The sequence below is a fragment of the Heptranchias perlo genome, chromosome 9 (assembly GCF_035084215.1).
Source record: "Heptranchias perlo isolate sHepPer1 chromosome 9, sHepPer1.hap1, whole genome shotgun sequence".
Taxonomy (NCBI): domain Eukaryota; kingdom Metazoa; phylum Chordata; class Chondrichthyes; order Hexanchiformes; family Hexanchidae; genus Heptranchias; species Heptranchias perlo.
In genome coordinates, this window is record NC_090333.1 from 57,621,642 (window position 1) to 57,634,082 (window position 12,441).

At 45.2% G+C, this 12,441-nt stretch overlaps 1 protein-coding gene across 4 annotated transcripts in view; it reads left to right on the plus strand.

The window, feature by feature from the left end:
• LOC137325430 (KN motif and ankyrin repeat domain-containing protein 1-like) overlaps positions 1 to 12,441 on the plus strand; it is an 82,137-nt gene that overhangs the window by 37,117 nt on the left and 32,579 nt on the right. For 3 of the 4 annotated variants that reach the window (XM_067990532.1, XM_067990534.1, XM_067990533.1), the window contains exon 2: positions 11,476 to 11,567. In XM_067990532.1, coding sequence (XP_067846633.1) covers positions 11,534 to 11,567 — 34 coding nt within the window. In that variant the 5' untranslated portion in view covers positions 11,476 to 11,533. Of the gene's footprint in view, positions 1 to 11,475; positions 11,568 to 12,441 lie in introns of those variants that run through there. The other variant, XM_067990535.1, reaches the window with a different exon arrangement.

A 12,441-nucleotide genomic window follows, 5' to 3' on the forward strand; every position in this document is an offset into this window, starting at 1 on the left:
CTACTCTCAATCATCAGCAGTGATGGAAGGTGTCATCGACAGTGCTGTCAAGCGGCATTTACTCACCAATAACCTGCTCACCGATGCTCAGTTTGGGTTCCGCCAGGACCACTCGGCTCCAGACCTCATTATAGCCTTGGTTCAAACATGGACAAAAGAGCTGAATTCCAGAGGTGAGGTGAGAGTGACTGCCCTTGACATCAGGGCAGCATTTGACTGAGTGTGGCACCAAGGAGCCCGAGCAAAATTGAAGTCAATGGGAATCAGGGGGAAAACTCTCCAGTGGCTGGAGTCATACCTAGCACAAAGGAAGATGGTAGTGGTTGTTGGAGGCCAATCATCTCAGCCCCAGGACATTGCTGCAGGAGTTCCTCAGGGCAGTGTCCTAGGCCCAACCATCTTCAATTGCTTCAGCAATGATCTTCCCTCCATCATAAGGTCAGAAATGGGGATGTTCGCTGATGACTGCACAGTGTTCAGTTCCATTCGCAACCCCTCAGATAATGAAGCAGTCTGAGCCCGCATGCAGCAAGACCTGGACAACATCCAGGCTGATAAGTGGCAAGTAACATTCGCATCAGGCAATGACCATCTCCAACAAGAGAGAGTCTAACCACCTCCCCTTGACATTCAACCATCGCCGAATCCCCCAGAATCAACATCCTGGGGGTCACCATTTACCAGAAACTTAACTGGACCAGCCACATAAATACTGTGGCTACAAGAGTAGGTCAGAGGCTGGATATTCTGCAGCAAGTGACTCACCTCCCGACTCCCAAAGCCTTTCCACCATCTACAAGGCACAAGTCAGGAGTGTGATGGAATACTCTCCACTTGCCTGGATGAGTGCAGCTCCAACAACATTCAAGAAGCTCGACACCACCCAGGACAAAGCAGCCCGCTTGATTGGCACCCCATCCACCACCCTAAACATTCACTCCCATCACCACCGGCGCACTATGGCTGCACTGTGTACCATCCACAGGATGCACTGCAGCCACTTGCCAAGGCTTCTTCGACAACACCTCCCGAACCCGCGATTTCTACCACCTAGAAGGACAAGATCAGCAGGGCAAGGCACATGGGAACAACACCACCTGCACGTTCCCCTCCAAGACACACTCCATCCTGACTTGGAAATATATCGCCGTTTCCTCCATCGTCGCTGGGTCAAAATCCTGGAACTCCCTACCTAACATCACTGTGGGAGATCCTTCACCACACGGACTGCAGTGGTTCAAGGCGGCAGCTCACCACCACCTTCTCAAGGGCAATTAGGGATGGGCAATAAATGCTGGCCTCGCCAGTGACGCCCACATCCCATGAATGAATTTTAAAAAAGCACCAATGCAGAATCAATATATCATATCTGGCTTTTTCTCTGCTGTAAATATATGGAATGCTGACAAGCAATCCAGTCAGCTTACCCTAGCATAAAATATATACATTTTTAGTCTTTTCATGGGCTTCTTTAATATCAAAATGTCCTTTTTCCTTTCTCATAGATTACCGTCCCACTGTTCCCTGATACCTAAGTAGGTAAATACACTGGGCCCGATTTTACCAAGGGTGCGGGTTCTCGGCGAGTGGGCAAGTGGGCGCGTGGGTAACTCGCCCGGAGAAATTAGTGGGTTTCCCGCGCAATCGTAGCAGGCAACGCACTAATTGGAGCCACTTACCTGTTCCTCCGGGTTCCCCGCTGCTGGTCTGCGCGTCGGGCGGGCTGCGCATGCGCAGTAAGATCTGTCAGCTGGAGGCGCTCTATTTAAAGGGGCAGTCCTCCACTGACAGATGCTGCAAGAAATAGCAAAGATGACTGCATGGAGCAGCCCAGGGGGAAGGCTGCTCCCAGTTTAATGATCCCTCACCCCAGGTATCAATACATGGGGTGAGGAGGATGGGGAGGACAGAGATCTTCCACCCGGCGGGCGGGAGGAAGCGGCCTTCCTCTGCCACCAGGAAGACCTGGCTCGAGGTGGCAGAGGGGGTCACCCGCACCACCAACATATCGCCCACCTGCACACAGTGCAGGAGACGGTAGGTCAGCCACAGTGAGTACACGTAGTCTTTCCCCTACACTCCGTCTGCCACATCACTGTCCCCACCCCATATCTCCTTCGGCACTGCCAACACTACTCTGTCACATCACCCCTCATACCCACTCAAACCCCATCCTCATCTTACCTGCACCTACTCACCTCGCCAGTACTCACCCCGCCACTACCACTCAACCCAATCCTCATACAATCTCATGGCTCTATCCCATACTCACCCTCTCGTGCATCTCTCTCACGGCCAGCCTCACTCAACCTGCCACCACCTGTGCTGCAGCCACAGGGCATGCATCACATATGTGCAGTAGGCAGCGTAAGGCAAACGTGTCGTGAGCACGAAGGGGATGCACAAGGGTGTTTGAGGGTTTGTCATGGTTCTTACTTCTATTGAATTTCAGAACAACTCACATCACACATTCTATTGGCACCACTACTGCCATGTCTTCGCGAATCCTGTCCGGTTTGTGCAATTATGCCCGCTCCTGGGTATCACTATGAGGACCCACCACTGATGCCACACATTGTGTCACTGCAGAGTGGGTGGAGGTGTATTTGCAGGGCTTTTCTGCGCAGACGACTGAGAGACATCGGCGATGTCCCCGGTTGCACCCTGGAAGACTGTGGAGGAGAGGTTCGGGAGGGCAGTGGTGACTTTGACAGCGACAGGTAGGAAGATGGTGCACGGGCCAGCCAGGAGCAGCTCGGCATGAAAGAGGCTGCAGATGTCCACGACTACATGTCGAGTGACTCTGAGCCTCCGTGTGCACTGCTGCTCAGAGAGGTCCAGGAGGCTGAGCCTCGGTCTGTGGACCCTGTGGCGAGGGTAGTGCCCTCTGCGGCGCATCTCTCTCTGCGGTAGCCCTCCCTCCTGCTGTGCAGGTGGATGTGTCACAGCACTCTGTTGTGGAGCTACACGTGTCAGAGGTGGACGGCGTGGATGGCGAGGCTGGTGATGCTGTTCGCCCTCCGAGGAGGTCATGACTGCAGCTACGGCGGCCCCCATCCACAAGATGTACATCTGAGGGGGTCCGCCAGGTAGGTACATGTCTCTGGACCCCGGGGTAAGTGTGCAGGTTGGTGACTTTTCTTGTCAGGAGGAGGGTGGTGGAGGCCAAACTTTGTCCCAAGTGACAGAGTGGCCTCCTGCAATGGGTGAGGATCTCCCCCACCCCCCCCCCCCCCCCCCACCTGTCAAATGGACTTTTGCGGCTGCCACAGGCTGACAGCTGCAACACGTCCATTCGATCTGGGAGTGTTTCCCCCAGTGTGGGAAACAGTCCCATGTTGATCCAAAATCCCACATAGTCCCTTAATCAGGTCAGTTAACGACCTGAAATAGCTAAGTAAATACTCTCAAGTGGCATCCCGCTGGCTTTAATTGCCTGCGGGATTCCCACCAGCAGGGGCTGCGCGCGCACGCCGGCGCGTCAGCAGGGAACCCGGAAGTGGGCGGGATCGAGGCGGGATCTGGTCGGGATCCTGGATTTCCCGATTTTCGAGGCCCCCCTGCCGAGAACGCACCCGATAGCGGGTGCTAAAATCGGGCCCACTGTCTTTGAGGCTCTGAGTCTTACAAACTACAAAGGTCCCAGGTTCAATCCAAGATTTGTTTGAGCTTGCTGTTCTCAGTAGGAACATAGTAGAGGGACTTCAATTAGCCTGAGTGCCCCTGGACGAGGGAAAAAAGCAAAGGTTCATGCTTTTGGTCGCTGTTCCATGATCCCTGCATGTGTGTCGACGTTGGATGAGTACAGGTTTGGCTGTGATGTGATGCTCCTGTGGTGGAATAGCCCACTGATATTGTCAAAGCTCACACATGAAGAATGGCCACTTGGTTGGGTCATGGTAGGACTGCCTGAGTTGTGCACTGGTATTCCAGCAGAAGTCAGTACTTCAGGAGATGGAGAGAAAATTGGGTTGGGACGAAGTGGGGGGGGGGGGTGGTGGTGGGGAAGAGGGGGATTGTTGTTCCCAGTTGTTTCTGTGTATGTAGTTTTTCTGGTTTTGAAATGATTTATAATTATCCCAGTCCATCAAGAGATGAGAGGTAGTTAAAAGGACATACCTCACAGTCTAAAAGTTAGGTATATTTTAGAGAGGCCAAATATTTATTTTGAATTATCATTTTTTTGCTGAGAGGGAATTTTTTCTTGTGGTTTTAAAAGGGTGCTGCCTTCATGGTAAAAGTGTCCAGTTTCTTTGTTTGCCACCACAGTGATGTAAATCACACCAAAACACATCGTCAAGACCACTTACACATGATATGATCATGGCACACAAATCCCCTGGCTCTCTTTCTGCACGAGCCAAACAAGGTAAGCGAAATACTCTTTTGTTAAGACTCTGCCCTTTTTATATCTTGCAATGCACATATTAGCCATCCATAGTTTAAAAACCCTACACGTTACATTCTGCCCCACCCTCACCCATCGAGCTTGGGGTATGCTCATAACCCCATGGCCAGTGATTACTGGTCATTGGTCAGTCCAGATGAAAGCTGCTCGGTCCCATCTGTAGTACAAGGAATTTGTTGTTACAATAGTGAGTCACTGTTCATGTCTGTAGGCAGAGATGAGTCCTCTGATCTGGTGGAAGGAACTATTAAACAACACGGTAGTTAATTTTAGTTAATTATTTACTTCCAATGGCAGGTTTGATGAGAAACAAAGTTAGTTGAAGTTCAACATTACCACCCCCCACCCCTACCCCAAACGTTTCTTCCCTTCTTTCCAGAAGGAGTTGACCCTGTGAGGAGGATACTTTTCCACGGATGCCGGCAGCCCTGGGTAAGCTCACCCAAGTGGCCATTCTTCACATGCGAATCTAGAGAATGAGTGATCACAGACTATTTGACAGTAGGGGGCATCACAGCTGAGCCTGATCCAGATTTTGCCTGATGTCAATACGTGCACTTTTTAGCACGGGTCACCAGATAGTAATCTGGATCAAGAACCCTGGCTGATTCTACCCCTACACCTGGTTCCCCAGCCAGCCCAGGGACTTACTGCTCCAACTACTGCCCTGGGCAGCGAATGCACTGACTTATTTTAAAGTATATTTGAATAAAATTTCTTTGTACATGGGTTTCTTATTGCATGAGCATAAGGCGTGCTTGATAAACTTTCAAAATATCTCTGAAAGCAATGTCTGGTTGGAACTATCTGTTTGGCTGTGTTAAGCGGTGGATATGCTGATAAGGTCAGTAATCAGCTGAATAGCACACTTAAGCCACAGCTTTACCCAAATTTGTCTGTCAAAAATTCCAAATTTGCTTTGGGGGAAAAAAAGCAAGCTGCTTTTAGTTTTAGAACCACCAAAATTGTGCCTTTATATCTGAAGGACTCTCAGGTGCAATGAAGGTTTTTAGATCCTTTTTGGTGCTGCAGAGAGTTGGTTGATGGTATAGAAGGGCATCCTTTGAGTCACAAGTTGAACCTGAAAGAATAAGTTCTAGACACAGTGGATAATGAAGCCATTTCTTAATTAATTTTAAACACAGTAATAAAAAAGTTTCCTTAATGAATTAGTATATAGCTTGTAGAGAATAGATACTGAGAAGATTCTAGACTTTTATGGAAGAGTTAAAACTTGCATAGTGTAACATGAAATAGGCTCAACTGTGAATGCGAATTTTCAAAATTCATTCCTATTTGTGTTAAAGATACTGTCAAGTGTGATTGAATCAAACTTTTCAAGTTGAGAAATCTACTTGAAGGGCCAGGATAGACCTATCAAATCTTCCACACTTTTTGAATGTGAATTAATTCTTTATATATGTTTAAAAATGTGAAATATTTACGTGTAAGTCAGTATTGAGAGTGAGCAGAGCTCTATTATTTAAAAATTTTTATAATTAGTTTCCCTCTCTTTGGTCACAAATCTCTCCCAGCATTTCCCCACTGTCAGTGGTGCTGAAGGCCAAAGTATAGGATAACATGAAGGTTGCAAAGAGTAGGAGAAAAGAGGAGATGAATCAAGATGTGGAAGTTGGGTGACACCAAGTTGTGGTGTTTAAAAGCCTTTTAATTATGGATGAAAGGGAAGATTGAAGGAGGTACAAAGTTGCACTGTTTTGAGATCCTGGGAAAGGAATGTGTTAGAACGGGAGACGGTGCAATGAACCTTAATTTCAACACCGCAAGGATGCAGTGCGGAAAGAGAGTGTGTAGGAGCAAAGTTAAGGGAAACAATGACCATAGTTTTATCAATAAAATGGACCAACAAGAAAAATTGCGACTGTAGTAAACAAACACATTGGACCATTTTCACACATTATTTCTATTGCAGCTTTCCAGAGACGCAATTACTAATGGTTTCATGATACATGCAGCTTTAAAATAGTAATTTTCCTCAGTGGTTTATGCCTCCAGCCACACCCACTGGAACTTTCTGTCATACCATGCAGCCACAAAACGCATAGGAAATATTGACACTAAGGGAAAGTATGTTACAGATGAGAGACTGGGGTTAGGAACAGTACCATTTTCCATCTTGAAAAATTTTTTCTTTATTCTTTGTGGGAATTTGGTGAGCTGTAGGTGCTGGATAATCGTAGATGTTACAGCGATGGGGATTTAGAGTGATCGAGGAGATAGTAGAGGTGATTGGAGTTAGAGTATTGGAAGGAGGTAGGGTTATCGGTGAATTAGGATAATTCAGGAAAGGAAGCTGGAATGGTTGGGGGTAAAAATGATTGGTTGGGGGATAGGAATATTGGGGGCTGGACTTATTTGAGGAGGGAGTTTTAGGGTGATTAGGCAGATTGCTCGGATTAGGATGATTGACTGATTAGCAATTGCGACTGATAGACTGGGAAAACCGCTTTTTTTCCCTACTGAAGAGCCTCAGCCACTGAGGTCCAGCCTCAAATTAACACTGTCAAAAATGTACGAGTGCACCGTGTGAACTCACCTCTACAAGAAGAGTGATAAACATGGATGAAGATGGCAACAAATAGTATTAAGCTCCTTTTAAGAAGTACTTAAAACCCTAAAAAGCACTGTTGGGTGACTTTATCCGGAAGCCGATCCTGACATCTATCTAGAGTTAGTGTGCCATCTCTGGGTCATGCAATTTTCCACCACTTCCTACTAACTTCCCGCCCAGAACGGATAGGAAGTTGATGGGGTGGTGGTGGTGGGGGGGGGGTTTAAATGATGCCTGGGAGTTAAAATATCCCGAGCCTCATTTCTGGAGCAGAGGGAAAGTTTCTAACTCGCACTGCTAACCTCGCCCAAAATACCTGCACGTCCTTGCCCCATCCGATATCTGCAGCTTTCTTTATGCTATATCCCTCTAGAATGCTCCATTCATTTGACTCTGGCCTTCTGTGCTTCCCCTCTTCCCTTCACACCCACTGTTGGTGGAAGAGCCTTCGATGTCATTTTCCCTAATCTCTGGGACTTGTTCCCTAAATCCCTCTATCTCTATACCACACTGTCCATCCTTTAAAAAAGCTTTACAAAACCCATTTCTTTGACTAAATATGCCAATCTTCCTAATCTCTCCTGTCCTGGCTGGATGTTCATTTATTTGCACTAGTTTGCAAAGCAACTTGAGATTTTTTTTGATTTTTTTTTTACATTCAAGGTGCCAAATAAAAGTAAGCTGTTGTTGTGGAAGAAGACCTTTGCGTTGAGCATGAGAAAAGTATGCTTGAATCATAACAATGACTTTGCTGAAAATTGTGTACAAAGCAATATTAGTGATTATGTGCAACTGTAATATCCGAAGTGCCAATAATATTTGCCCATTTGATACCGGGGAAAATAATGTTCTCAAATGTAATCTAGTAGGACACCACATTCATTTTCTATTTGCAATACCTTGGACCCAGCACTCGTGCAGCCAAATTATAGTTCCTTAGCCTCTGTAATAAAAATGTAATTTACAACAGAACAATCCCATTACTATGAATTTATGCAGATTGAATGTGCACCAACAATGTAAATGAAGCACAATTAAACTGAAGTTGGTTTCGATGCATTCAAAACACAGTTCAAACCAATCCAAATTACCTCCGACTTCACTTTCTATCAGGGCAATGATTAAAACACAAAACAACCAATGTTGCAAAACAGCTTCTTGTTGTTGACTGAAATGATGAATTGATTTTTCAAGGACTGTTTACACTTTTGATACTGAGTAGCCTGAACAATTATATAAAATTTGACTAGGCGAATGAAAGTTGCATATAATTTTTCCCTCAATTTTTTTTCTTCTTCTTTGGTCAAGACAACGGTGTGTTCTGGGGTATGATGTCAAAGGTACAGGCAGCCTCTCGTAGATCGTCCAAGTGTCCATTCTTCATGGCTGAGCCTAGACAGTTGATGTCGGCATGCTATTCAACCATGGAAAGGATCACAGCCAATACCGATCCCGACCTTGCCCATATCCATACATGTGCACTTTCCAGCAATCACTGCATAGAGATCAGAAACAAATTTTCCCCTATAACTTAGCCCAGGGTGATCAGCTAACTCAGCACAGATAAGGGATTGAACCCAAGACCTTCTGGACTCTGTGGCTTTGTAATGCACCACAGGAGTATTTAACAACTGGGTTCTTATCTTTTATTTTTAAAATGTAATACCATTACCCTTCTGTTTAGTGAACAACCAGCAGTGCTGTGGTCAGCTTTATTTCCAAATAGCTATGATGTGACTGTGTCAACACCACACAGTTTTGATTCTGAATTATGTGCATATATCTGTAGAGATAGAATAGGACAGATTAGAAATGATTAATGGAAATTCAAAATAACAATGATAAATGAGTATCTATACTGGAACCCCTCCTCCTAGATACCACTACAGTCTAAAAAGTGTGTTTATGAAATTTGGGGGAAATAAGAGTGGCAAAAATTTGATTTCAGACAATTACCCACATTCAAACTGGTTGGGATCTATCCTTGACCCCTCCTCCTCTTCATCTAAATGCTACCCCATGGTGACATCATCCACCCCATGGTGACATCATCCACCCCATGGTGACATCATCCACCCCATGGTGACATCATCCACCCCATGGTGACATCATCGACAGACATGGGGTCAGCTTCCACATATAAACTGATGACACTATCTCATTCTCCACCTTCTGTCCCAATCCCTTCACTGCCTCTGTGCTGTCAGAATGCTTGTCCGACGTGACGTCTTGGATGAGCTTTAATTTTCTCCAGCTAAACACTGGAAAGACCAAAGCCACTGTTTTTGACCCCTGCCACAAACCTCGTACCCATACCCACAACTCCAGTCACTGTCTCATGCTGCACCAGACTGTTTGCAACCACAGCATCCCATTCAACCTCGAGCTAAGCTTCCGACCCCATATCCTCTCCATCACAAAAACCACCTACTTCCACCTCCATAACAATGCCCACCTCTACCCCTCCCTCAATGGCTCCACCTTACGTTAGAATATTGTGCATTATTCCTAATATTTGTATGTTAGTTAATATAAAGCATTATTAGGAATCATGTGGAGTTGTTCACAGATAATGCAGGGCCTGAAGCAAAGTTTTTGATGTTTACTGCAGCTCCAACAATTAAAATTGAGTTTGATTGTCATCATGCACTTCTATAATACTCACCAAATCCAAAGCAAGACTTATCGTAAGATTTTTAAATAGCTTATATCTCATACAAGGCAAACTGATTAAACATGCCACGATTCCAAACTGGTTAATGCCCTACATACAACTTTAATAGAACCTATGTTTCTGATGGCTTAAAGCCAACTCTTCCAATACAATACAACCTATATTCCATCCAGTTTGAGAAAATAATGTGCTGTGGGTCCTACTTAGACAATATACAAGGAATGTAAAATACCATTCATCCATTAATGTTAGTGTGCAACAACTGTCGGCTTCAAAGGAATTATTCAGTTTGTATAAAAGTTACATTAGACAAAACCTGTACCTTGCATTGATTTATATTTCTTTTATGCATTTCAACAAATCTTACTATTACTACTTTTATCTAACCTTGGGAATCCTACTCCCTGTCATAAATAAAGTGTGCAGTGGCACATTAACTAGAAATAGCTTTGTCAACTCAGCTTGGGTTGGCAGAGAACAGGTCTCAGCCATCAAACTGGGCACACAGAATGAGCTAAGAGAGACGGCTTAGTCCATGGTCATGGATGCCTAGGAACCAGTGTGAGCGAATGTGGGGAGGTGAAGGTTGAACATTAACAAGTAAGACTCTTTCTTTTCTATTTTTCTCTTTCTCTTTCCCTTTTTCTTTCTTTCCCTCTTTCCCTTTCTCTCTCTTTCTTGCTCACATGCTCTCTCTTAGTGCAGCCTTAGTGATTGCCAGTATCAACTTGTTTCCATTGATGAATATTTGAGCATCAGTTTTATTTTTGATGCAGTTTGCAACAATTCAGTAACTGCTTCTACAGGCCCCACTAAGGAGAGTTTTTTTAAAACTTCCCTTAGTAGGCCTCGCTGACTTCCTGACCGGTTCGCCTGGCCGGGCAGCCGTGGCGGTCGTCCGTTCTGGAGCTGTTTAAAATCCGTAGTGGGACTGTGATTTGCATTTATTAATGAGGCTCCAACTGGAGTCCAGCAAGAGCCTGACCCGCTGCCAAAACCACCAGCGTTAAAATCACAGATTGGCGGGAACGAAATGGAAAATGGAGCTGCTCCATTTAACCGCTCCCCCACTCCGTTACACTGATTGGAGATGGCTAAAATCGCCCCTTCAGTGTCTACGTTCATGCGTGAAGAAAGGGAAAGAGATTGAAAGGCAGCTGATGACCAAAGGACTATAACCCAGCCCGAATCACCAGCTCAGGAATAACTCGTGTAAAGATAAGTCTGTGTTTTGCTCAAACAAAATTGAGTATGGCCCTTGAGAATTCTTTTTGTCAGTATGCCCTATTTGTATCATCGCTGTTTCCTGAGGATTGGTTAATACGGGGCTTGCAGATTGTTAACTGCAATCCCACTCTGTGTGACTGTGTGCTTTGCAGAACATGTTTTTTTCTTCCCTATCTCCTGGCTTGGGCCACCCTGTGACCAAAAGGTGCCCCATTGATATCCCAAAGTTTGTTGAAATTAGAGCTCTGAATAGAAACACGATCACAAAAACCACCTGATGCCAAGCCACTTTTTTTTTAGTATAGTATTTTTTTAAAATCCATCGTATTTTGTCAATAAATCTCAAGTTGCTGATTTTGTACACTAACTGATTCACTAGTACAGATATCAGTGGACTTTGTACCTCCTTCACTTCCTGTGTCTAGGATGGTACCAGGTGGTAGCTGGTATTACAAATGTGAAAACAACATTTTGCAGTGAATGAGTAGCTTGAATGTGTCATTGGTGAAACACAAAATATTGAGCAATATTCTCCTCATTTAAACAGATAAATATTTAATGATTTTAATTTTGTTTTTCCACTTTCACTTTCAGCTCAGTCAGTGTGATTCATTTCTTCATCGTGCTTTATTTTGCTAATAAAGAGGACAGAATGTCAGAACTTCTACAGGCCACACATCATCCAGGTAGGAATATTTATTTTGCAATGTTCAGTTAAAATCAATTTCAAGGACTTTCCCCACTGCCAGTTGAGTCGTACAAACCAGGAGGAGGAGCTGTCGTTTGGATTTTTTTTGTGCCAGCTTTTTCTCCTTTCCTCATCTCATCTCCTGACAGCACTGATTTGTGCTTGGATAAAGTCGTATGAATGCCAGCCCTCCACTACCTCACCCAAGTGGCCATGCATCATTTGTGAACCCAGACTGTTGAGTGTTGGTAGGCTATTTGACTATGGGAGGTATTACAGCCAGGTCGGATTCTGTCCTCCCCTGGTATCAACACATACAGTTTCCAGCACAAGTCACTAGTTACCAGTTAGGAACAGAAATCTTCCGTGATTCCACCCCCCACCCATCCTGACCCTGGGGCACTGAGGACAGTTGCTGCCCAGCTAAGATTTATTAACTCAGTACAGGGAAGGGGCAGATATGGGGCCTTAGTGCCATATCAGATGGTGCCTTTACCTGGACAGCTCATGGTCCAGATCTTTAAACTGCTGAGAGTACAGACAATATAGGTGTAAGCTGGCTGTTTAACTTGTACTGTGAGCACAAAGGTTCAAACTTAACCAATCTCAAAGTAGGGGACAGATCTGAGGGAACCTTTCCTCACAGAGCAGTGAGTATGTGGAACAGGTGCCCAGCAAAAGCAATTAATACTGTATGGGTTTACGCCTTCAAAAACAACTGGAGGGAGAATTACCACTGGGATTCTCACAATCTCCCACCTTAACTTCAGTGGAAGGAAGGAGAGCAGAACCCTGGAGATATGGCATAAGTGGCTGTTCTGCCAAAGTTACGGTGGAAAATTGGGAGAACCCCCATGGAAATTCCAGGTGCT